The sequence below is a fragment of the Pygocentrus nattereri genome, chromosome 27 (assembly GCF_015220715.1).
Source record: "Pygocentrus nattereri isolate fPygNat1 chromosome 27, fPygNat1.pri, whole genome shotgun sequence".
In the NCBI taxonomy this organism is placed as follows: Eukaryota; Metazoa; Chordata; class Actinopteri; order Characiformes; family Serrasalmidae; genus Pygocentrus; species Pygocentrus nattereri.
In genome coordinates this window covers 20,763,452-20,791,087 of record NC_051237.1, presented here as the reverse complement: position 1 = coordinate 20,791,087, position 27,636 = coordinate 20,763,452, and the positions used below count along the sequence as shown (strand labels likewise).

At 39.7% G+C, this 27,636-nt stretch overlaps 2 protein-coding genes across 2 annotated transcripts; one reads left to right on the top strand and one right to left on the bottom strand.

Moving 5' to 3' along the window:
- Window positions 1-1,143: 1,143 nt before the first annotated feature.
- Window positions 1,144-6,282, bottom strand: polr1h (RNA polymerase I subunit H). The gene is made up of 5 exons (XM_017711417.2): window positions 6,143-6,282; window positions 3,240-3,361; window positions 1,792-1,895; window positions 1,580-1,689; window positions 1,144-1,373 (listed from the first exon to the last, which is right to left on the bottom strand). Exons 2-5 carry the CDS (start codon window positions 3,355-3,357, stop codon window positions 1,349-1,351), a joined length of 357 nt encoding a protein of 118 aa, XP_017566906.1. The 5' UTR covers window positions 3,358-3,361; window positions 6,143-6,282; the 3' UTR covers window positions 1,144-1,348.
- On the top strand, window positions 6,165-24,640 carry ddx39b (DEAD (Asp-Glu-Ala-Asp) box polypeptide 39B). Its single transcript, XM_017711416.2, has 11 exons — window positions 6,165-6,298; window positions 8,069-8,304; window positions 10,008-10,135; window positions 11,581-11,673; window positions 11,958-12,141; window positions 13,508-13,626; window positions 16,870-17,001; window positions 18,672-18,781; window positions 19,150-19,294; window positions 20,329-20,476; window positions 23,188-24,640. Exons 2-11 carry the CDS (start codon window positions 8,070-8,072, stop codon window positions 23,202-23,204), a joined length of 1,311 nt encoding a protein of 436 aa, XP_017566905.1. The 5' UTR covers window positions 6,165-6,298; window position 8,069; the 3' UTR covers window positions 23,205-24,640.
- Window positions 24,641-27,636: the final 2,996 nt, after the last annotated feature.

The window sequence follows — 27,636 nt, the reverse complement described above, 5'->3', positions numbered from 1 at the left end:
AATTATGGCTCTGATGTCCTGTTATCATTTTTATAACAAGACTGACTTCATGAACTCATTTCAGGTGAAAGTCCTCCAGCGTCTCTCTTGGTAAACCAGTCTTTTAATAGAACGTCATTAATTAGTGACGCTGACGTCTATTAAAATGATCAGAAGCACAAAACACTGAAGGTAAACAGTTTCCATCAGGGAGAACTGAGTGGCTCTGAAATCACTTTTACACACAAGCAAAGTTTCAGTTTAAGATTACTTTGTAAATTAGTTACAAGTTTAATAAAAACTGGCTTTAAACTCAGTCTGATGGATGAATCTGGGATTGTGGACAGCAGGAACGCACAGTGCCAGCAATAAAGCTTGGTGGAGGAGGAATAATGGTCTGGGGCTTGTTTTTCAGCATTTGAGATCAGCAGCTATACTACCAGTTAATGTAGCATAAAAAGACACTGTAGACATTTTTAAGCTTCCAACTTTGTGGCAACCGTTTGAGGGAGGCCCTTTCCTGTGCCCCTGAGCACAAAGTAGGTCCATAAAGACATATTTTCAGGAGCTTAGAGTGGAGGATCTCCAGTCACTAGTACAGATCCCAGACCTCAACGACATCAATGCCTGACTTTGTGGGAACTGTTTGGGGACAGCCCCTTCATGTTCCAACATGACTGCACACCAGTGCACAAAGCAGGTCCATAAAGACATGGATGAGAGAGTTTGGTGTGGAAGAACTTGACTGGCCTGCACAGAGTCCTGACCTCAACCTGACAGAACACCTTTGGGATGAATTAGAGTGGAGACTGTGAGCCAGGCCTTCTCGTCCAACATCAGTGTCTGACCTCACAAATGCGCTTCTGGAAGAATGGTCAAAAATTCCCATAAACACACTCCTAAACCTTGTGGAAAGCCTTCCCAGAAGAGTTGAAGCTGTTATAGCTGCAAAGGGCGAGCCAACATCATATTAAACCCTATGGATTAAGAATGGGATGTCACTCAAGTTAATATGTGTGTGAAGGCAGACGAGCGAATACTTTTGGCAATACAGTGCATGTGTGAGGGTCAGGTGTCTACATACAATTGGCCAAACAGTGTACATCTATTACTTCAGACTGGTAAAGCATGCACAGCAATGTCAAGAAAAAGACAGACAGGCCATACTTCTTACATAATTTTATTCTTCTAAAACAGTTTTCTTTTTAATACAAGGTCATTGTGCTCTGCGAAAAGAATCCCAGTGTGTATATCCAGCTGGATTTTACATCTGAGCGGTTTTTACCAGTACACTCAGTGCAAGTACGCTCTCCACAATGCCAATAACTAAAAAAAAAAAAATTTTTTTAAATGGCAATGAAAACCTCTCTCATGAATCCTCCTTCTCTTGGTGCCTGCAATGTAAACAATCAAATAAGAAGTGAGTTACTGTACAAAGTGTGGCAAGGAAGGAACTGCACTTTGCCTCCTTTATGTGAGTGGAATAACAATGTAAGGATGGAACATGCACACCATTTTCTGCCTGACAGAGAATCAATATGAAAGTTAAACTAATGCATCCAGTAACAGGAGTTGTTAAAGGAGCCGCACTAAGCATTACCTGCAATGTATACACGTGAAAAACACAGTCTGGCCTTCATCTGCTGATCTCATTTGTCTGGTGTGGTAGACCATTCCCTCTTTATTGCAGCGTGAACACTTCCTGTCAACCTGGTGGAGAATTGAGAACAATTAACACGACATCTCGTAATCTTCACCTTCACATCTGTTCTGTGCGCCTTAAATAAAACTAAATCTGTTTAAGTAACTCACCACAGGGCCTTTTAGTTCAGAGTCCTCTTCACTGTCTACAGTAGAGCAACTCTGCACCAGAGAATTGAACACCACTGATGACTTGATCACCTGCCCATTAAATTCTGGAGAGAGAAAAGAAAAGCCTTAACGCATCATCACTGTAAAACACCTCATCACTGTGCTGGGACAGTATTGTATACTGAGCTACTGCCAGAACAGGCTCACTGAGCACCAACTGGACACTATATATCTCAGCTCTTTACTATGCACTGTCTCTTTGTTTATACATATACAGCTAATAAGATGTGTTGTTTACAGTGTTTGGTCACTAGGTTCATTTTCACTGGACGTGACATGCAGGAGACAATGCTGTGGTGCATAAGATTTTACTTATTTTTGTACTGCACTTAATATTTCATGGTTGTTGTAGTATATTTTATATCTTCACTTCTTGTATTTATGCATCTGTATAATAGCACACAATGATACTTCTGCTCTTGTTTTGCTTTATACTGTACTTTGTGTCTGTCTGTCTGTTTATCTATCTCTAAAGAACATTACATTCCCTCTGTAGATATCAGAGCTGCTTATCTGGCTTAATCAAACATGTCGCTGCTGTCGGAAGAAAACCTCGTATCTACATTTTTGTCCGTTTTCAATTTTTGACACAATTTCAAAGGACCTGTTGTTCTTTACATTGTGTGTAAATTTCATGATGAATGGAGCAAACGAAACGGCCCAAAACTACTTGGAAAGATGTCTGGTTCCATTGACTTGCATTAAAACTACACTGTGTTTTTTCTTTCTCCTGTAAAGCTCTAATTTTGGAGATACGAGGTTTTCTTCCAACAACAGCGGCATACAGAGCAGGCCACAGTAGCATGATGGTCGATATGGTGAAAATATAATATTGTATTACGAGTCACAATCTTTTGTTTTTCTGATGCTTTCTTTGTAATGAAATATGCAGTAGGTCTGTGTTCCTTATGTACTAATGTTACCAACAATAAAGTTTAAAAAATAAAAAAACAATGTGGTTTAATTGATCAGGATGATGACAAATATCTCATCATATTGGCAAAAAACTGGGAAATTAATTATACTCTCAGGCTTCTCTATCCCTTTCATCATTAGTCGGTTTCTGACCGCAGGGATGCTGTTGTCCAGGTATTATTTGGGTGGTGGACCATTCTCAGCACAGCAGTGACACCGACAGCTGTGTTGCTGGCATTTTTACACACTTCAGGCTCTCTGTTAGGTTAATGTCAGCCTGCTATCCAAAGTACCCAAACAATATCCTGTGGTCAGAAACTGACCACTAATGACCGGCTAGAGGATCACTGACACAAATTGTGCATCAACCAGATGAGCTACAGCCTCTAACTGTACACCAGCAACGTGCAGCTATGAGAGAGGCGTTTCTGATAAAGCGAGTCCGATCTCTTCAGGATAAAACGAAATCTCACCGTGGACCGGGATTTTGAACGAGCACCGAGGACACGTAATGACACTCTGAACCTGAGGGATTGGGAGGATATTACCACACTCAGGACAGAAGTTTATATCTCCTATGAAACATGACATGGTTCTGTAACAAAAATGGGAAAAAACACAACAAATAACATTTAAAAATGCATATTAGTGGCATCACATATGACAATCTCAATTAAGCCTTTATTAATAACACATTAGCAGAGAACCTACTATTGAGTCATAGGCTATATTACAGACTAAAGAAAAACAGGTTCAGCCACATGTGAACCTAAATGTGATGTATGTGTGTACACACACACACACACACACACACACACGTGTGTAATAAACAACTACCACTCGCACTGCTCTGTGAAATGGTTAACTGTAGAGAAGCTTACACTCAGATTTCTTTGCAGTGGTGGTGATAGGAACCAAGGATCACTACAACACAGATACAGGCATTGTATTCACTATCACAAAGACCAGCAATCCTGCACGTGTGCTCTGTGTCTTTTCTTTGGGCCTTACAACACCCTGCTTGCACCTCTCTGCCATGAAAGGATTGAAATTTTAGGTAAAAAGCTTATCTTGCAGTGTGATCACTTCAAAGAATAACAAACAACTTAACAATAACTTAAATGCTTCAGACGGCTGGTTCCTATCAACCCATCAGTACCACTGTGAACAATTCTGATTCAGTAAGCTTCTCTAGAACAGTGCATTTCACACCAAACCACTCTGACTGACTTTCTTTACATCTTAACCATTCAAATAATGCAGGAAATTTAAAATATGGGTGGAACTGCACTCAAGCTTTAACATCTCCAGTACGGAAACTCTTGGAAATATTTTTAAAGACTCGACAAACTTTTCAAAACTTAAGTTATTATACACGGATTAAGTCAGAACATAGAGAAATTAAGAGATGTTAAAAGATAGCAACCCCACAAATGTATTCTTTGGAACAAATAAGTCCTGAATGGATAAAGGAAGGACTTTTTGTATCAGGTTTGCTTGAGTGATGGAGGCGACTCTGACTGCTTTCAATAACCGGCTAATACAATTTCTAAGTACGATTGCTTGAAAATAATTAGAGGCATCTCAAATGAACTTCTTCATTTAAGTAAGGGATCTTTCATGTTTGACAAACCTTTTGTGCTATACCTTTGATAAAGACAGGCGGATGGAACATATACAAACATAACTGTATCAATGAACATATTAGAAATATTACAACGACATACATTGGCGTTCTTATTGGAAACGTTCTTTTCCCTCAGTTAATAACACACAATACTTGGTCTGTTCTTAATGTGGAAGAACTACATTTGAAAATACTGCATAGCATTCACCCATGTAACACGTTTTAAACTATTTTTGGGGATATTTCTCCCGTGTATTCCGTCTGTTCTATTCACAGTCATGTCATTGGTTTTTAAGGACTGGGTGCTTTTGGAAAGACATCTCAGTGTTCCTGCTTCCAACTTTTCGAACTCCAAGATAAGTGCATGCAATACAGATCTTAGAAACATTACAGTTATTTAACTCTCTTACTGGGTAAACATCACATTCATTAAGCCAGAGTAATGGGTACGCAGCCCCAAGTAAATGTGCTCTTTTAATACTAAAAAAGAGACAAGAAATCAGTTACCATAAAGCTACTAAGGTGACGTCTTAAAAGTGTTTTGGACAGTAATGGACTGGAACGTCCCAAAGATCTTTTTTTGGGAATCATCATTAGATTATATTATCAGTCTTACTACTAACTAACTGGTGGACAGTAACTAAGTAAATGTAACTCATTACTGTACTTAAGTACTTTTTTCATGTATCTGTACTGAAGTTACTCCATTACTGGGCGACTTTTTCCTTTCACTCCACTACATTTCAGAGTCTAATATCTGACTTTTTCCTCCACTACATTGTGAGAAATCCTTCGTTCCTTTTGGTTTCTGTGTCTATAAAAATGTAACATGTCAAAACGAAAGAAGCGCAAAGCCAGAGCATCAATCAGGGCCCAGCGGTCACTTTGTTTAGAGCTGGTTTTGACCTGTTGGTCATACCGACCCGGTGCAGCACACGGTTCAACGTCAGCGCAGCAGCGTCAAACTTTGGGAGAGTCTGTTCAACATAAATGATGAACTAACCTAACTTTGTGTAAATAGAGCACAATATAGAAATATGTCCACATATGCAGTCGAGACTGACGCGGCTTTTTTCTGAATTTCTACAAACACCATTTCATTTTATAGTAAATTAGTTTGGGCTGGTTTATGTTTATGAACAGACGCCTACAGATCAACATAGTAAAGGAGCTCATCTGTGATCCTGAGTTTAAAGCCAGTTTTTATTCAACTTAAACTTGGAACTAAGTTGAATTTAGTTCATCTTTTAGTACTTTCACTTTTGATACTTAGGTAACGTTACATTTGAAGGTAAATACTTAAGTACTTTTACTCAAGTGGAGGTCTAAAGGGAGGAACTTCTACTTTTACTGGAGGTGTATTTTATCTCAGGTGCCTCTGCTTTAACTCAGGTAACTACATGGTTTGTGTACTTCGTCCACCACTGGTAACTAAGATGCGTTGTATGGTTTGATTCTCCTTTCTTGAGTGATGCTGCCATTAGATCTACGACTTTGAAAGACTAAGCCGTCCTCCATGTGTTCGTGCTCGTATGGTTTCACATCATTAACAGCTGTTTTATTTTGACATAGAGCACTTTAGCTGCTATGCTAAGTAGATCAAAACACGTGTTAGCGGCCAGAACACGCCTCACATCTCCGCGGGTTTTACCCCACCTGCTGTGTAAAAAAGACACTTCGCGTTGCCATGCTGAAGCAGATCTGAACACCTAACGAGTTAAGAAAAGTGAGTATTTTAAAAGCACAGACCGGTTCGGAAGCGTTTCCTCAGGCAGAGCTGTGTTCAGGCGCACTGGAGGGCACCTACTAGTCGAGGCCCCTTAAGCCTGGTCGCAAAACAAATGACGCGAAGGGGAGCAGCGAGCAGCTGAGGCAGAAACATCCCGAGTTTCCGAGTAAAACGAGGTAAATGTCACTTTCACAGCTGTTAAAATCAGACTAAATAAAGTCAGCACCGCCCGCGCTGCTCTGTGGCCCGGGCTGCACCGCAGCAGCGCGTCTGGGCTGCTCCGTGAACGGTTAACGCTCGGTGCTCGGACCAGTAACGGTTAGCCGCTGGTGCAGCGACTGAAACGGGAACGTTTAAATTTATCACATTTATTATTTAATATGAAAAAAAGTCTGCTTCCAAAACAAACTGTAGAGCGACCTTTAACGCTGCGCTGCGAGACTGCGCGGTATCGAAAAGGAAACGTTTATTTATTCGCCAGCTTCTTGTGCGAATTTTCCGTTCCACCTTAAATGGCACAGCAGGTGGTGTAGCCTCTGTACAGGCGCTGTAGTGTGACCTACCTGCTTGGTGCACCATTTAAGGTGGAACGGAAAATTCGAGAAAAAGAAGGGCGCGAACTTCAGCCTCATATAATAGTATGATTATAGAAAGGCCAATGCAGTAATTAAACGACATTTGTGAATCCTGGAAGTGGCTTACGTGGCAGGTTTGCTTCCATTAATTTGATCATATTTTTATACGATAATTCGACTGATGTTATATATTAACTATAAATCCGTTATATTATCGTTAATGACGTTAACGTAATACTAATATTACATTAACGTTAGAAATGATAATGTAATACTCATATTACATTAACGTTAAATTATCATTTCTAATATTACGACGTTATGGTTAATATAAGGGGCTGTCGCGAGATTTGTTGTTGAGATTATTGCAGTGACTTCGGCTGACTGCAGTCATTTTCCACAGTCATTAGATTTCACAGGCAAATTATGGTGCAGCGAACAAAATGTGAGTGTAGTTTTGTGGGTTGAGGCAAATAAATATAAGTAAAGGGAAGCAGTGAATGCGTTTATTGAAACACTGTGGGACTTAAATCATGAAAACATACAGAAAAGGTTCTGATTTCCAACTTTGGTGCACAATGTTAAGAGGACAGCACTAAATTAAGATGGTATTGCTTTATTTTTATTTTATTTATTTATTTTTTAGCTACGTAGCTAATTCTAAAACTTTTTGCATGTATAATACCAGAATGATTTTTTTTTTTTTGGCTTTAATTTTTTTATTTTTTTAGGTGGCTAATGAGCCAGTTTGACAACTTTTTACTTATATTTTAATAGTTGCAAACAATTAAGGAGAAAATGAAAAAAAACATTTTTTAAACAAAAAATTATTACAATAAAAAATATCCAGTAAATGTCTTGGTCGTGACAGCCCTGATTAATATTCATTGTTTGCCTCTGATGGCTCATGTGAATGGCTTCATTCACCAAAACACCCAGCGATTCACTCAGATGAAATGTTTTAATTTAGTCAGGATGCTCGCTGCGCACAAAATGTGTTTAATGATGAGTTAGAGGCCTGTTTTGCATATTGCTGCCTACTATGATAATGATATCACAGAAGTGATGAAGATTGACAGATAGTATATTGTTTTGACTTGGTTTCCAAATACATGCTTACCTACATGTTATATTGGTGATATCTGTATAAGCAGTAGCGAGCGTTTATTGTACTGTGTATCAGTAACTATTAATCCGTTATAGCCATAAATGATCAAACTGTGCTCTCTGAAGTAGAATTTATTGTGTGTCTTGGAGCCGAAAGCCTAAAAATGGATTGTCTTTGAAGCTTTGTGTCTTCAAGGTGCGATCCGGCTGATTTCTCAATGAAGACTAAATGTCAGATTGTTTCTTTCTTTTTCATTTATCCAGAATGACTGAGAACGACGTGGAGAACGAGCTGTTAGACTATGAGGAGGACGAGGTGGATGCAGCAGGTGCTGTCGGGGATGGAGGGCTCACCGGGGACAGTGGTGTGATGGCTATAAGAAAGGAGGGGGTCAAAGGGTCCTATGTGTCCATCCACTCTTCAGGATTCAGAGACTTCCTTTTAAAGCCTGAGCTTCTGAGGGCCATCGTGGACTGTGGCTTTGAGCATCCATCTGAGGGTGAGGAGCATGAAAGATTCCTTTAGCCGGTGTTAGATGAGCAGATTCTCACCCACTGTCCAACTTTAGGTCCAAGGGAAGTGTGCAAGCAGAGCAGACTGGTTGTGAGGGAGAGTAGGCTTCATTGACAGCTGTGTGTCTGTCCAGATGGCAGGACAGTGTGTTTCCAGTTCAGGTTTTCAGACAGTTCAAATAAAAAAAATACCTGTTAAGAAATACTGTGTATGTATTCAGACTTAAGATGTTTAAAGAATTATGTCATCAATTATTTAAACATAATTTATTTCTTATTTATTCATTTATACTAACTTATCATTTATTTGATACTTTCTATTGGATGGTGGCTGTCCAGAACCCTGACCCCTAAATTTACACTTGTGAAAATAATGCAAATTTTATGTATTTTTAAATGATGTTTCTTTAAAAATATTCTAAAGTGAAGTTGAAATATTTAGATCTACGTAAGTTTAATTTAAAAAAAAAAAAAAAACTGAACCCCCACATTTTAGAGCAGGGGCGTGGCCAAAATATCCCTCATGGCCACATGGTGAGCACCGAGATCCCATTGTTTTAAAGTAAATGTTAAATATATTAAATGTACACTAAATATAGAGACAGGAGAGACATATGTAAGGAGAGAAATCCTCTCTGCTATGTACAGATATATTTATATTAATTTTGTCTGAAAATCAAAATTAAGAATTGTCACTACCTGAACAGTCACTGCTAAAACCTTTGGTATTATTTCTTTAGTGCTATGACTGAAATCGAATGTTCATTCGTTTATTTTAATAAAATAAACAGAGTTACGTTGTAGATCATTGTAATCTGAAGTCCAAGCCAGTTAAAGGTCTGAATGTTGGTTTTTGAGCTCTGATTTTGAACAAATTTGGTAGAATGACTTATTATTATTATTATTATTATTATTATGTGTTTCATTTGTGTTATTATGTGGAGCTGTGATGTGATGGAAATATGCTTAAAATAGTTTTCTGTATATCTGTCTACTTGCATATGTAGGCAAAAGTTTGGGCGCCCCTGGTCAAATGACATGTTTTGTTGATTTTCTACATGTAAATGAGTTAACACACACATCTACAGAGAACACACTGCGGCACACGTTATTACTGTTTATTTGCTGAATTTACCATATTAAGAAAAAACGATGAGGCACAGTTTAATCAATGAAAGCACTAATAATTATCAAATGAATAATAATGAGTTGCTCCACGCCTACAATACTGCTACATTATTTATACTCTGTGATTTTCTGCTGTCTATTAGTCGATAAGTGTGATAATCATATCTGCCAACACTGTTAAATAAAACTTTTATATAGTATAAAATTAATATAAATATAAAACAGTGTCAGCCAATAAGATCAGTGAGTGAACTTTTAGACTGTCAGTCACAGAGTTTTCATATCAGTCAGGGCTGATATCTTTGTCTAGTGTATTAGGTGCCTTTTGACTGTGTGTAGCAACAGCCAGCTCCCAAAACTGAAAAGAGCATAATTTCACAAATTAACTGTCAAATTGAAGACATTTTCATTCACGTTAAAATGGCCTTTTGTACAAAGACAGACAATTTAGCTCCCTCAGTGGTGCTTATATAAGGCTATGCATATGAGACTAGCTACCTATGTAAATGTATTTGGAACGTTACAGCTGTATTAAAGCTTTTCCCTCTCTGTGTACTTGCAGTCCAACATGAGTGCATTCCTCAAGCCATTCTGGGGATGGATGTGTTATGCCAGGCCAAGTCTGGAATGGGGAAGACGGCCGTATTTGTGTTAGCTACACTACAGCAATTAGAGCCAGTGACCGGGCAGGTAATTCTTCTGAATCGAAAAGAAAACAGTATTATTACATCAAAGGAATTATTCGGCCAAAACATTTGCTCTTTTTAGTTTAGTGCTGTAGCTACAAGACTCTAGACAACAGTAGTCACCCAAATGTGCAAATACGTCCCCAAAACGTCTCTCAATCAGCTTCAACCACATCTAGGCCTTGATTAAGCATACACGTGTGGTAAGGTGTCGACATAGTTTAGGATACAGCATGACTCACTGAGTGTGTTTACATGCACTCAGTGATCTGATCATAATCGGATGTCTGCAGTTATCTAATTATTTGAACTTGTCATGTGAACAGCACACTCCAGTTTCTTAGATTAGGAGTAGGGTCTAGAAGTCAATCAAGAAATCTGATGAAGAGGCTGAATTTTAGCTCAGTAATCAGATGTGCGAAACAGACAGTGGTCCTGGAAATAAGCCAGCAGTGTTGCCGTGAGCGACGCTGGAACGGACTACACGCTTGACAAAATGAAGCATTTAAATATTCTTCATATACATGAGTAATCGGGGCAGTCGTGGGCTGGAGGTTAGGGAACCAGCCCTGTGACCGGAAGGTGGCCGGTTCGATCCTCTCGACTGACAGTCCATGACTGAAGTGCCCTTGAGCAAGGCACCTAACCCCCAATGTGGATAGGACTGCCCACTGCTCTGGGCAAGTGTGCTCACTGCCCCCTAGTGTGTGTGTCACTGCACAGATGGGTTAAATGCAGAGGTCTAATTTCACAGTGTGCAAACACAGAGACAAAAGGTTCTCAATTCTAACACGAGTACATGTAAACGTGTTGATCGTATTACTGACAAAATCTGATTTTCTGCAGTTATCGGATCATTAAGTGCTCACTATGCACTGTAAACATAAACAAAACTGAAAGCAGCAGGCAGTCAGGTGTTGCGTCGAATTCTGGCCCTGTAGAATCTAACTACCTCTCACGAGTACACACATCCTGCAGGCTTATGGATCTAAGATTAAATAAATTATTTCGGTTTTCTCCATTTATAAATTAAGATGAGCAGTTGCAGAAAAACAACAGAAATCATGAATGTTACCTATAACATCTAAACGACCACTGCATCCGTCTGCACAGAGAGGTTCGTCATACTGTGTCCTAAACCACATTGGCAAGTCTGCAGAGCCTTAATGAAAACCAGTATCTGGTTTGAGCTAGTCGAGAGAAATTATAAGGAAGTTTTTAAGAAAAAGATTTGGGTGACTATTGACTTGTAGTGTTTGTTAGCATCATAGCGCCAGTTTAAAACTAAAGCACTACATTTTGGCCGCCTATCATGTCTTGGCTAAATGACTGTCTCTGCAGTAATTGTCCTTTTAAATTTGACTCGACGGCTTCTTCAATAAGTGAATGTAACAGTGACATGTCTTTGTTGCTAAAAATGAGAAGGAGTCAATAATTTCTCGCTTGCAGGTATCAGTGCTGGTGATGTGTCATACCCGAGAGCTGGCGTTCCAGATTAGCAAAGAGTACGAGCGCTTTTCCAAGTACATGCCTGCTGTTAAGGTAGGAAGGCGTTCTCTTGTATGTGGCTGCAAACTGTAGGTGTAATAAGAACATTCTCCCTCTATGCTTCAGCTGCAGGTTATTATTCATTTAATCTTATGACTAATTACTCAGTAACTACTATGAAACGAACGCGTAAGTTCTGTAATGAGTGAAGACACACGGACAGAGTTTAAGTGGTTAATAGAGCTGCTTCACTACCTTCTCAGTACATTAGTTTGTCGAATAGCTTATTTATGCTTTGTTGCTTTAGTTTTTGCTGTCTTGCTTCTTCTCTCCCCGAGGTGGCAGTGTTCTTTGGCGGTTTGTCTATAAAGAAGGATGAGGAGGTGTTGAAGAGAGAGAGCCCTCATGTGGTTGTGGGTACTCCCGGCCGTATCCTGGCCCTGTCCCGCAACAAGAGCCTCAACCTGCGACACATCAAACATTTCATCCTGGACGAGTGTGACAAGATGCTGGAACAACTTGGTGAGGGGCTTTTTTAATGAGTTAAAGCACTGAAATGGCCCAAAAATGTTGTAGTACTGGGATCAGCTCAGCTGAGCATTCAAAGTAGTAAACACTTTGTATGTATAACATTTAATATTAAGTCTGCCCTTTTTTTTAAACTCATTATAACAGGCTGTTTTGCCTTTAAGACTGATGTATGTAAATAAGCTCTGTAATGATTGGCTGCCCTGTATTGTGCCTAATTTGTAAAGCACTCAAAGCTGAAACACTCCTTAGAATGTCATTATATAAGCAACGATTTCAAAACAGGATGTTTTTGCTGTTTAATTTAAATAGATGTACTGTGTGGGCTGCGTAATAAATGGTATATTTTGAAAATAACAATGTTTACACACTTTTAAACTCTTGGTTCAAAACGAGGGAAATTGTTTTTTTTAAGATATGGGCCTTTTAATGCTTTCTTTCCTTATATCCATGTATTATTAATATTACTTATATACAAATATCTGTTGCATTGACCACAGCCACAAGAATATCTGTCGAGCCTTTTCCATACCAGAAGTACATCCACTGTTAAATTGTCTTTTGGAGGTTCAGATTTATATGAGTTGCCTGTGATGCGTCCTGTTTGTTCAGAGAAGCCAGTTGAAACGGTCTGGGCTTGATAATGAATACAGGAAACCTGTAGCTGTGCCCTGGTCGGCTTTGCTTTATCTTCACATTCACAGTCCTTTTAAAACTGACCTGGCTGATATCTGCTGTTTGTTATGATTTATCTTGTTGGAGGTGAACTGCTTTAACACTTTCATATGGAAAGGATGGAATTATTGACATTAATTTTTGTCTGTAAAAGTCTTAAATGGCTAAAATGGAAAGATGGAAATTTTAGTCATCTTCGATCATTTCTGAAGCCTAAAAGCAGAATTATAGTGATTTTGAAGTCATTCAGAGTGGATTCTTTACAGTAGTGGTGATAGGAACCAGGGGTCACGATGTCTACACCGCAAATACACCCTTTCCATGTACTGTTTAAAATGACCAGTGAAACCTACATGTTTATTCTTAATTTATGTGCAACGACAATGTTAAAATAGTGGTAAATCTGTAAGAATAAGTTGGTACTGGGTGTTAGTCCAGGCCAAAACCATCGCAAAACAATATCTCCAGTACCAGGATATGTATTTACTGTATTTAGTGTTACAGCTTTCTGTGAATGAGCTTTCAGAAGCATTAAATGCCTTCGATCTCTGGTTCCTCTAACTTTTTCCTTTGCATATATTTTAAAATCTATGAAATTCCTCTTTAACTTTTTGCAGGAGCCCAGTCAGATTATGATCAAAACCCTTAAACTGTGGTTTCTTGTTTGTTTTTTTTTCTCTCTCAGACATGCGCCGTGACGTCCAGGAGATATTCCGCATGACCCCCCACGAGAAGCAGGTCATGATGTTCAGCGCCACCCTGAGCAAAGAAATCCGGCCCGTCTGCCGGAAGTTCATGCAAGATGTAATTACGCATCCTCTCCTTCTACCACGGCAACAGCTCCTCCCTCTTACTCTCCCCTTAGTTACAGACTGTGCCCTAAAATTCAGACGGGGATGAGGTCAGGGGAGGATAAATATCACAGCCATATCTGAGATAGATCATAGAATAAAACAGGCTGTTTTTCTGTCCGTGCTAAAAACAGACTGCTAGCTAACGGGCCCACAGAAAAAGATGTAAATACCTTAAATCCCCTCTTTGGCTGGCAGTGCCACAGTCATAGTTGGCACATCGTAGCCTTTCTGTTTTTGGCAGTTGAGAGTGCGGCTCGCAGATAATAAACCGTCCATCCAGTCCATTCTGTGGCAAATACAAACAGGAATCTGTCCCAGAACTACTCTTTTAGAAGAATCTACACGGTCTGTGCAGAGCAGTGCTTACTCACAAGACATAGGGAGCACATAGATTTGACAAATTACCTTCAAATTAGTGACTAGCATATTGACAACGCCTGAAAACCAGAAGAAGGGCTGTAATTACTGTGCTCTTCAAAAGCACTCGTTTTTGAAGCACTCAGGTGCTTGCATTTATGGGAGCCTTTTATTTATGCAAGCCAAAGACGTGGGTATAATTAGGGTAACAAAGGGGCCAAACAAACCACTACGTGACTTTCAGATAGAAAGCAGGGAGAGTCATAATGACAACCTGACACAGAAAAACAGTGCAGGACCACTTCCAGTTTTACATTGTTCCCCCTTTTTATTGTGCATTTATTAAGAGGGCTGGCAGCCCTGTCAGCTTGGAGCTTAGTGCCCACAAATCCTCCTGTCCTTTCATTAACAGAGGCCCCAGGTGGAACCACATGAGGTTAGCAGGCAATAGTCTAAGACTCCTGAGCATGGAGTGGAGCTAATTAAGTAACACGTAAATTATAACCAAAACAAACAAAGAAGGCAAAGTTAAATAGAGTCGATAGGGAGAATGGATCACTACAGGCGGTTCCATTAATTCCCTTTGCGACAAGGAAGATGGCGCAATTAAATCGTCCTCATTCAGCCAAGAAAAAACTGGCCCCAAGTCTAAAAACTGCTTTTCCTGCCCAGTGGCAACAGCTATGAGTCAAAGCCGACTGCCTGAAGACAAACAACGGCAAACTTATGCTCTGGTGGTGCCTCTCCTGCTTCCGAGAGAAGTTAGAAGCTCTAGAGAAAGCTCCGAACGGAAGAGAAAGAGTGCGCGGGTGTGAGGGGAGAGAATAGTGTGAGGGAGGCTTAAGATGCGGAAGAAGTCGCGGGAAGGATGAGACGAAGAAAAAAGTTGGAGGGAAGAGGAGAGATGCGCGGGTCGTAGTAATGAAAGTAGCACGGAAAAGGTAACTCTATTAAAGAGAACATCCTTCATGAATTACCAAAGACCAGCTGAACGGAAGCCACCTACATCCCTAACTGTGAAGAGAACCTAATCTAATGTAGTTACAGTCATAAAGCAATGCTGTCTCGGGCCTAGATATCAGTATTCAGTGGTTAGGAGCAAGCATATATCTGCACTGAGATCAGGGAGTAGGCCAGGAATGCACAGCGAGGCTGTACAGAGCAGTTATAATTGACTCACAGGTGGACAAGACAAGGACACCTCATAATCCTGCTCTCCCCTGGCTACACTGATCTCAGTCATGTTCATCACTGACTGAACACTGATCTGTGGTCAGTGTGCCTTGGGAAAAGAATATCAGATTGAGATGGGGCTTTAGACAGAAAAGCTGCACTCCTGTCAGCAACAACAGGGTGTATTCTGACAGCTGTGTGAGCTTCCTGCAGGTAAGTGGAACGGTGTGCATTCAACGATGAAGCTGAAGACTGACAGCGCAGAGTAGTTGCGCTTTCATTAGTGCCTCTTTCAGTCACTATCAAATTTAGCAGCTTTTCCACATCTGGCCCTCTGCTAAATTGCCTGATTTTTCAAAGCATTGTTCAGTCGTTGAATGCCCACTTTTGAATAGTTGAGCGTGAGTGTTGGAGTGAATGCATTAATCTCAGGCATTGTTATCAAACTAGCCATGCAGAAAGTCATTGATCATTTGCTGTGTATCAGATCAGGGAGTTTGTTCATTTGAGCAGTAAACAGAAGCAGACTAGATGAGTAATTTTAGAAAATATGCAAATACATTTGCCAGATCTAAAGATTGCCCTCCATTTGTTTAATTTCCAGTCAAAGCAGCCATTAAGCACAAGTTATTTATTCATCAGCAGGAAACATTTAACAGAAAATTACTCGACAAGTAAACCTAATATCATATTTTTTCTGTAGTTAGTGTGCCCACCAGTTATCTTTATCATTTCACTGTTCAGGCGCAAATATTCTTCTTTTTATCCATCTGCTTTTCTCAGTGAGGGCTTCTAGAACAGCTACACATCCTTTCAGACCCATAGTGCTGAGTCGTCTTCTCACAGTGGAAGGATGGACAGAAACACCTGTGGACGTTTTCAGATCTGAGGCAGCTTGATTTTCTCCTCTCGCTCAGAGATGAAAGCTTTAAGGGCGGTTTATCTGATGGGGGCAGTTTTGGTGTTTACCAGGTCTTCCAGGTGGTTGTTAAGAGTGATGTTTTCTTTCCAGTTTTGGAAACTCTTGTTTTTTTTTCACTTACATTCTTTTTTTTCTTTCACCTCCCTTATGCAAGTCTTGTGTCTTATCTGCCCTGAAAAGTGAATCGCTTGTACTTAATGCCCGTTTTGATTGGATATTAAATAAATGAAGGGCTTTGACTTCAGGACAGTGCCTGTAGCTGATGAAGTGGATTAAGCAGTGAATAGTATAGCGGTGTGTGTTTATTCGTTAGTTTAGATTGATGGCGGTGCATTTATTATGCTTATTATGAGGGAGGGGGTATGCATGTGTGCTGAGTGGCTTTGGGACGGGAGGGGAGGGTGTATCTAACCCCCATCCCTTCTCTCTCCTCCCCTCTTCCTTTTTCATATCTGTTTCTTCATCCCTTCCTCTCCGAAACCCTCAAACATCTCTCTTCTGTCTTTTTGTTTTGTTTTTTCCCCACCCTTGACCCTATTAATGACAACCACAATCCAACACTCTTTCCTTTTTTTAACACTTGGCAACATTATTAACCTTCTCTCTCACTTTCTTATACCTTTAACTGCTTTCTGTAACCTTCCATGCATCATTTCTGCACTCTGATAACGCCCCCCCTTTGACCCCTATCCCAACCCCCCACCCCTCAACACCTGCTCCACCGTCCGCTGGTCATCCTAGCCGATGGAAATATTTGTGGATGATGAGACCAAGCTGACACTGCATGGCCTGCAGCAGTACTATGTCAAGCTGAAGGACAACGAGAAGAACCGGAAACTCTTCGATCTTCTGGACGTGCTGGAATTCAACCAGGTATCTCCATGGAAACTAAACGCGTTCCAAGAACAGGAGCCATCAAGCACTTTATTAGAGATGCAACACTTATTACTTTGGATTTAGTTTAAAGATATTTCTCTTTATTCAGTGTTGTCAGACCTATCCGGCCCCTCTGGTATCAGTGTGCAGTATGTTGATATGCTATTAAGCCCATGCTAGAACAGGCGTTCCGAGTGCAGACTGATGGACTGGCAGAGAAGCTGCGACGGGGATGATGTCATGACACGTGATTAGCCTATGATTTGGACAGAAGTAATTGGATGGCCACATTCACTAGCTTCTCTCCGAATACCTCACACCTTGGTTGCCCCCACAGTCAACCATAAAAGCTTCCACTCCATATGAGACAATTTAACCAACCCAGGCTGCGTCTCCCAAAAGCACCTCAGCACCAAAAATCCAAAAATAGTAGAGCAAGCATCACACCGAACACTCTCTACTATTCAAGAAGATGTTAATACTAAGATCTTTCTGGGAAACTGAGCACTGATGGTCTAAGATCCTAACAAATAACACATGTAGCCTTTCACTTGGTGTTATCATGTGATAAAATAAACACCAAAGGAAACCAGGTAAATTGCCTGTTTTTAGACATGTATCCATGATGGATGGATTCCATACGATCAAAAAGAAAAATATAAACATAGCTAGCCATGTCAGTCACGTCATTCATGCATTTTGCCAGATCAGTCAGCTGACAATGGACCCCTAGCATTATCGACACTGGACCCCCAGGTTGAAAGCCACTGCGTTACACTGCATTTGGGGCATTAACATCACCACTGTGGCGATGAATCTGATAACCTAAATCTGATTTATTTTTTTTAATAGCTGTTATCAATTATCTTCATATGATTGATTGGTTTTTAAGATTGGTGTCATTTTTTCTGGTCTTTGATAGTTTTTGTCTGGGGTTGCAGGGTCAGTTTCTTCACTTTTTCACATAAGCTAGCCATTAGCTGAAATGAGCCAGTAGAGACATGGTTTAGGCCATGTTAAAAATTAAATCAGTTTATGAACATTTCAGTGGCAAACCTTAAGTAAAAATAGGATTTTTGCACCTCTGTATTAAACGATCATGGTCCTCTGTTGTAGAACACTGAACAACTTCATGGATTATAAAAAGGACAAATTTAATCCAGTTAAAAGAGCCTGTAAACAGCAAGAGCATAAACTGCCTTATAGCACATCGCTGATAGAATGCAGATTCATTATGCCATTATTTGATTTTGTTCATTCATTTTTACTGGTTGTTTTCTTCCTGTTATTTCATAAATCACTTATTTTTGCAAATGTAGAATCAAAAAAAAAAATTACGTGCTGCTCCTGTTTTGCTTATGCATTTTGTTTGTAAACCTAAAAAATACTAAATTGTGTGATACATGTCATGTATAAAATATCAAGAAATTACATTTTTGCCAAATTGCCCGGCCTTAGTATCTGGTATATGTTGTGCTTTTCCTGTAATCTTGCTTTTCAGGAAATTATTTTTTTATTAGGAGCTTAATTTTAGGGTATTTGCTGCTCTGTGGTATGACCTTGGGTTTGAGAAAGGCACCACATAAATAAAACATTATTATTATTATTATTATTGTTACGAATATGCTAATTGGTATCACATTGGAATGTGGGTTTGGGTGTTGTAGGTGGTGATCTTTGTGAAGTCAGTGCAGCGCTGCATTGCCCTTGCTCAGCTGCTGGTGGAACAGAATTTTCCTGCCATCGCTATTCACAGAGCAATGCCCCAGGAGGAAAGGTGGGACACAGCGACATTCATACAAAACATGCTTGCTAAAGGAATCCCACCAGCGTTTTCCAACCTAATCTCTACCTGCCACTATCTATGTCAATAGATGAAACCGAAATGAGATTCTTTCATGTCTGTTTCATCTCAGGACCTTTCTTAGTGTACAAAGAAAGATTCCCATTGGCAGCTCCACACTGGCTGAGCATGTTTTGAGTATTTTTTTTTTTTTTTTTGGCACAACAAAACTCAAATAATTTTCCACAGCGTTTGTCAGTATGATGCAGATGTAGCAGACATAAACTGAGTTGAAAAATGTTGGAATATTCCTTCAGTGTTGTTGCCTCTGGAACAATTGATGTTCTGATCGTTACCTCCAGGCTAGCTCGATATCAGCAGTTTAAGGACTTTCAGAGACGGATCCTTGTGGCCACTAACCTGTTCGGTAGGGGAATGGACATCGAAAGGGTCAACATCGCCTTCAACTATGACATGCCTGAGGATTCTGACACATACCTGCACAGGGTTGGGCATTAAACTGATCATACTACTTAATGATGATAATTACACTAAGTTGGCAGTTTACTATATACACCTTGTACTACAGTAATATCTGGTCCATTTCTATTCATGGATAAGGTAAAGTAGAGCAGATAAATTGTGCAGCAACAGATAGTACAGTAAGCAATGGTACACCTACAAATTTTACATGATGAGTGTTTCAGATAAAATTGGCCAATAAGCGACAATCCTAAATTCCAACATAGTTGGGAAAGTATATGTATATGAAATACGAATAGGTTTAGGCGTAAAAAAAAGCTTCCAGGAAAGTTGTAGTCAGATATGAACAAGGATGGATTGAGGCTTGCCACTTTGGCAAAAATGCATCAGTGATTTACCCAACAGTTTAACATTGTTATTCACTGAAGATTGCAAAGACTTGAGGTATTTCACCGTCTGTGGTTCATATTATCATCAAATGATTTAGTGAATCTGGATCTCAGTGCGGAAAGGACAAGGCCAAAAACCACAACTGAATACCTGTGACCTTCAGTCTCTCAAATGGTACCACATTAAAGAATGTGGTCAAAGAAGAAATGAACTATCCAGATTGTTACCAGTGTAAAGTTCAAAAGTGGCATGTGGTGATTTTAGTGGTTAAATTGCACATTTGTGGAGGCACCATTAACGCTGAAAGATACAGTATTTACACATTTTATAGCAACATATTTTGCCTTCTAGACAACGTCTTTTTCAGGGACGTCAATGCTTATTTCTACACGACAATGCCAAGAATGTCAGAATATTGTAAAACTGCATAAGTGGATTTTAAGAAATTTCTTCTTATAGTTGAAATGAGGCCCAATGTTCTTAAGATAATATATCATATATTGTGCTTCTGTACTTTTTTCTCAATTTAAAGCATGCCAAAAAGAATTTACTGATCACTGCTTTATAATTAGCTTTTCACTAACTTTTTAACTTTTATGGAATTGACATTTGTAGATGTACCACTATGTTTTGTGCTCTCTGACTCCACCCCATCTCCTTTTTCTCAGGTGGCAAGAGCAGGTCGCTTTGGGACGAAAGGTTTGGCCATCACGTTTGTGTCTGATGAAAACGATGCCCGTACGCTGAATGATGTTCAGGACCGGTTTGAAGTGAACATCAGTGAACTTCCAGAGGAGATCGACATCTCCTCCTACAGTAAGTGCTGCGTGGTCGTTTCCAGGGGGAAATCAGTGACTGTCTGTTTGAATAGCTTTATGACCTCTGCATTATATGCACGTTTTCAAATATCATATGCCAGTAGGTCACGTGGTAAGAGGGCAATCTGAGGCTGAACGCTTGCCTTTGAATTAAAACTGTTTTAATAGAGGCTGTTAAGTGATTTTAAACAGTAGATCTCATCACATTACTCTCTTACAATATGAGCATTAATATTCTGTTCTTATTCATGTTGTTAACAGTTTAGCCCAGAACAATTTGCATTTACAAACTGCAGGGACGTTTTCCACAGAGCAGCTTGTTAAGTGCCATCTTGAAGAGGGTTTTACAAAAGTATTATCTGCTGGGGTCAAACCTTTCTGTCATAGCCAAGTTCCCTTTCTGGCTAATCTACACTTTGTCTTTTATTTATTTATTTATTTTTTATTCAATTAATTAGTCAGAAGCCACAATGGGCCAAAGGCTGCATTTACAGGCCTGTTTACAGGGAAAATAAATGGAAAAAGAAAACGTGTTAGCAAATGGAACAGCACAAGGTCGTACTCTGAAAACCATGTTGCCTCGTCTGGGAGCTGTTACGTTTTTATTATTCAGTGCAATCAAGTGCTTGCCATATACAGTCTTGTGCAAATGTTTATGCACCCCTGGTCAATTTACATGTGTTGATTATTTAATGATAAATAAATTAACATGTGACCAGACATAAATGTTCTCAGGAATGAAAAATTTTAGTGCGCAGTTTCTATTTATTTGAGTTTAATGTGTTGAAATACAGAAAAAATGGCCTATGCCCAAATGTTTTTTTTTTTTAAGTAAATTACATGTTTTGGTGAAAATAACACATCCTTTACAGAGAACATTTGAAGCACACTTATTATTATATATATTAAGAAATATAGATATATAAAAGAAATGGTCCAAAATGACTTGGAAAAAAGTCTGGTTCCATTGACTTACATTAAAGGTAGAGTCGATTTTTTTTCCTTCTCCTGTAAACTTACCATTTTGAAGATACAAGGTTATATTTTGACATCAACTGTGTGTGTGTGTGTGTGTGTGTGTGTGTATGTATTATTATGTTATAATGTTTACCATTTTGCTATTTTAACAAGGGTTTAATATGACCTAAACTTTTGCATATGACTGGATAATTGTGTGGGTGTGGGTGGATAATAGCATAATGAATGTAGCACATATTTGATATACACTATACTGCCAAAAGTCTTCAGTCACCCATCCAAATCATTGAATTCAGGTGTTCCAATCACTTCCATGGCCACAGGTGTATAAAGCCAAGCCCCTAGGCCTGCAGACTGCTTCTACAGACACTAGTGAAAGAATGGGTCACTCTCAGGAGCTCAGTGAAGTCCAGTGTGGCACCTGTGCAACAAGTCCAGTCGTGAAATTTCCTCACTACTAAATATTCCACAGTCAACTGTCAGTGGTTTTATAACAAAGTGGAAGCGATTGGGAACGACAGCAACTCAGCCACGAAGTGGTCGGCCACGTAAAATGACAGAGTGGGGTCAGCGGATGCTGAGGCGCATAGTGCGCAGAGGTCACCAACTTTCTGCATATCCAGTCACTAAAGACCTCCAAACTTCATGTGGCCTTCAGATCAGCTCAAGACAGCGTAGAGAGCTTCATGGAATGGGTTTCCATGGCTGAGCAGCTGCATCCAAGCCTTACATCACCAAGCACAATGCAAAGCGTGGAATGCAGTGGTGTAAAGCACCGCCACTGGACTCTAGAGTGGAGACGTGTTCTCTGGAGTGACCAATCACGCTTCTCCATCTGGCAATCCGATGGACAAGTCTGGGTTTGGCGGTTGCCAGGAGACGGTACTTGTCTGTCTGCATTGTGCCAAGTGTGAAGTTTGGTGGAGGGGGGTTGATGTGGGGCTGTTTTTCAGGAGTTGGGCTCGGCCCCTTAGTTCCAGTGAAAGGAACTCTTAACGCTTCAGCACCAAGAGATTTTGGACAATCTCGTGCTCCCAGCTTTGTGGGAAGTTTGTGGACGGCCCCTTCCTGTTTCAACATGACTGCACACCTGTGCACAAAGCAGGTCCATAAAGACATGGATGAGCCAGTTTGGCGTGGAAGAACTTGACTGACCTGCACAGAGTCCTCAACCCGATAAAACACCTTTGGGATGAATTAGAGCGGAGACTGTGAGCCATGTCTGACCTCACAAATGCACTTCTGGAAGAACGGTCAAAAATTCCCATAAACACACTCCTAACCCTTGTGGAAAGCCTTCCCAGAAGAGTTGAAGCTGTTATAGCTGCAAAGGGTGGGCCAACATCATATTAAACCCTATGGATTAAGAATGGGATGTCACTCAATTTCATATGCGTGTGAAGGCGGACGAGCAAATACTTTTGGCCCTATAATGTATGCAAAAATGACTTCTTTTCTGTGATTTAAAATTCACTGTAATGCACTCAGTAATCAGCATATACATTGGTTGATCATTCACAGCTACTTCTGTGTGTGAAACTGTATTAAACAGTAATACTGACATACTGTCCATTTAAAGGTGCACGTATGCTTCCTATGTATCCCTCAGTGCTTTATATTGTATTTTGAGTTGCTTGCAGTTGTATATCTGTAAATCTGTGTGTTATTAAATGTGTGCAGTGATAAAATCATGTCATTTACCCAGACCTCATTTCTTTGTCTCTGTCCCAGTTGAGCAGACGCGGTAAGGACGATAAGCTCCAGTGAAGAAGAGCTGAGCTGTGCGGAGAGCGGCTTTCAGTAGCTTCACATTTCACCCTGACTGTTACGGTGAAGTTTAGAGAGAATGTATAATTGACAAAAAGCTATAGTTACCCCACACTTACAGAGGTGCTGAACTGCTCCTGAAGTTTGATGCTACATTGTTACCTTTGTAAAACAAGCTTTGTTCATCTTTGGATGTTAAAATGACGTGTTTGTAAAAGATTTTATTTACTTTTTCAAAAGTGTTTCATTTCCTGTTTTTTTTTTTTTTTTTTGTTGTTGTTGGCTGTTACTGACATTTTTTATGCAAGTGGAGTGGCATTGTTTGCGTTTTTTGGTGCAGTGTTGGGTCAAGATACTTTATTTAGATTGATATATGAAGCAGTATATAGGTGTACAGTAGCTGAATGCTACAGTGTTCCAGTAGCTCTTGATGAAGGCATGTCTGATGGGGAATTATGAAGGAGTGTTATGTGCGCAGTAGGAAAAACTACAGTAATCAGTGTTCTGTATTTGTTGGCAATGTTATTTGATTATTCACAGCTATGTTTGTTCTATAACTCCTTATATCTGTGTTGAATTAGCAGTGGTACTGACATACACATCTCTGTTGAAGGTGCATTGTGTAAGGCTTTTCTTTTTTTTTATATTTCATACAACATATCAAAAGAGAATTCCAGGGATTTCTTTTTTAAAAACATTTCTGCATAATTCAGTGGTTTAGATGTAAATGTAAACACAGCCATTCACAGTGGTTTGATGTGAAATGGTTCATTGTATAGAGAAACTTACTGACTCAGATTTCTTTACAGTGGTGGTGATAGGAACCAGACGTCCAAAACCACTAGTGGACCTACACGTGTCTTCTCACCTTTAATGTTGATGGTAAAATAAAGTTATCCTCAAAGCCTTGCATGTAAGAAATTCTTTAAAAAAAAAATAAAAATACACCCAAACTATCATAAAACAGAGTCTTGGATGTCAGGCAACTTTGTGTGATGGAGCTTTTAGGGGCGTTAAACTCTTCAGACGTCTGGTTCCCATCAACTCCACTGTAAACAATCCTGATTCTAGTTTCTCCAGAAAGGACACAGCATTTTGCATCAAACCACTCTGACTTTGAATTATGCAGAAATTTACATGTAATATCCTTTTAAATTGTTTGTAGCTTGTTTTTGTTTCATGTTTTTTGACCAGCCTGATGACCGATTCATACAAGTACGATTGAGAGCAAAACATTTATTACGAAAACATTAATGCGCAAGACTTTTTGTGTTTACAGCACTTTCAGATCAAGCACTCATTTATGCCCACATAATGCACCTGTTGTTCTCAAGCTGTTTTCCAGTATTCAAACTCCTGTGTGCGTAAGCACTCGCTGAATTTCATAAATAAATATAAAACTGAAATTGCTCTTTTATCTCAGGTTTTTTTCCTCTGCGTCTGCAGCTCTTTTGTCTGTGCTGTAAAACACTTTATTACCTGCCGTCACAACAGCGAGACTTCTGACTCCCCACTAATCCATACAGTGACGAAGTGAAGTACATTTAGAGGACGTTTTCAGTGCTAATCTGGACATCAGGTTGAGTAAAGTTAATTATAGTGTTTCACTAATTAGATGGGTAAATTTTTTTTTTGCCTCAGTTGATTTAATCTTTTCCAGGCCTAGTTTTCCACAAACGAAATCAGTTCCCATCCACAGTGTAGATGTTAGAGTCCAGAAAACTGACTAAAAAAAATTGCAATCCACAATTCCTTGTAAATTTAAAGAGGAATTCCATTAAATGTGTGTGTGTGTGTACACACACACACACACACACACACATACATACATATAAATAACTGCCCTGACATGGACTGGCGACCTGTCCAGGGTGTATCCTGCCTTCTGCCTGAAGACTGCTGGGATAGGCTCCAGCACCCCCCCGCGACCCTGACAGAGATGCGGCTTAGAAAATGGATGGCGAGATATATATCCTCTTCTTCTTTCGGGCTGCTCCCTTTAGGGGTCGCAACAGCGGATCATCTGCCTCCATCTTGCCCTATCCACTGCCTCCTCTACTTTTACACCAACCATCTCCATGTCTACCTTCACTACATCCATAAACCTTCTCTGAGGTCTACCTCTTCTCCTTCTACCCAGCAGCTCCATCTCCAACATTCTTTGCCCAATATATCCACTATTCCTCCTCAACACATGTCCAAACCATCTCAACCTGGCCTCTCTGGCTTATATATATATATATATATATATATATATATATATATATATATATATATATATATATATATATATATATATATATAAGTACATACATACATACACACACACATATTAAAAAAAATATATATATACATATATACACGTGTGTATAAAAAAATACATGCATACATACACACACACACACACACACACACACACACATATATATATATATATATATATATATATATATATATACACACACAGCTTATGTTTGCTAAATAAATTGCGCATTATAATGTGCAGAAGCGTGTTCTCTGTAGATGATGTGTTCAGTTCACTTAGAAAATCAACAAACCATGTAATTTGATCAGGGATGAACAAACTTTAGCATGTGACCCCTGGTTCCTGTCTAAGTTTTTCTACAATAAACCATTTCACACCAAACCACTCTGTTTATCAACAACTGCATTAAGCTGAAACTTTGAAAAATAGGTGGAACTCCCCTTTAATAAGATTAGTACTCAGCTGAATAAAGGTTCATCTGGTTTGACCTCATGGGGCCTGTGCGCTCTTTATGATGCTGATGGTCTAGAGAAGAGGAAGTAAGCACAGTGGTGTCAGCAGCAAGACTTTATTACGGGAAGTCAACAGGACGAGAAGAGAGTGTGAAAGGAAATCTGTGGGAGAACAAATGGTGCTGAACGGTGGGTGGGTCTGCATGTGCTCGGGGTGGGGGGGCAGGGGCAGTGATATAAGCAAAAAAAAATGCCTGTGTGAGTATTTTTAGGGCATGTTATTGTTATACCGGTGTGAAATTCAGTCGAGCAGATCAGTATGTTAGACTTGCCATATAAACTGGTAAAAGAGCGAATCTTGAAGCTGAATTTGAACACTAACACTCCTAAAGCTCTCACGATTGTGATTACAAGATTAAGTGATCCTTATTAGTCCCACAACAGGGAAATTTCACCTCTACATTTAACCCATCAATGCAGTGAAACACCACATACACACTACTGAGCACACTTGCCCAGAGCAGTGGGCAGCCCTATCCACAGCACCCAGGGAGCAGCTGGGAGTTAGGTGTCTCGCTCAAGGACACCTCAGTCATGTGCTGTTAGCTCTGGGGATCGAACCGGCAACCTTCCAGTCACAAAGCCGGTTCCCTAACCTCCAGCCCATCGATAAACAGCAGTGATTAGAGAAATGTAGACTTTAAGTTCTCTGGTCTTAGTAGGAAGGGAACTTTATATGCATTTTTAAAGGGCCCCCCATCTTGAAAACCAAACAACGCTGCAAAACAGCCCAAACTGAAGTCACTGATGGCGTGAAGCCACCAAAACTAATGTATTTACATATCACTGCTGCTGGAACAAAGCCTTGTATCTCCAGTTTTGTTTTTCAGTTTTTGAGATAATTTGAAAATCCCTGTTGCCCTTTAAATGGTGCATAAATTTCATGCTGAATGGACCAAAAGAAATGACCCAAAAAGACTTGGTAAAAATTCCAAAAGTTCCATTGACTTACATTAAAAGTATAGTTTTTTTCCTTCTCCTGTAAAGTTCCCATTTCGGGGATACAAGGTTTTGTTCTGACAGCAGCGATATGTACAATTATATTCAAATACCTGGTTTACTGAATTGACACAAGCTGCATCCAGAGATTTCAGCTGAAAGACAAACTCAATATATTTGAGAAACCGAAACATTTTTTGTGAATGAGAATTGAAAGCGTGCTAATCGTCTCCGATTTAACGGTGATGTAAACGATGATGTGATGAGAAACAAATGTATTTGCATGCCTTTGAAAAACGATGCAGGCTTTGCTGTAGTACCTTTAAGTCCCTTGTTGTTTGGGCCATTTCTTCAATCTGATTCCTCATTTGTTCATCAAATTCAATTACAGACTACTCGGTTGCTAATGTAATAGATACCGACAGCCCTAGATTTCTTCTGTAAGCCAATTTGCTGAGCTGCTTAAACTGTTCTCATGGATGACCTTTTAAAAACGTGGGAAAATGCAGCTGCTGTAAAGTTAAATTCCTGAGTTGCAACAGTGCATGCAGTCTAATGGCGGAACGGGACCGCCGAGAAAAGCCTCGGACAAATAGGACCAATGGCAGCCCACCTCTGGACTGCAGGGTTTACATTGCAGAATTAGTTTGGACTCCTGAAAAGCTCACAGACCTCAAAGTGAAATCCACTCAGAAA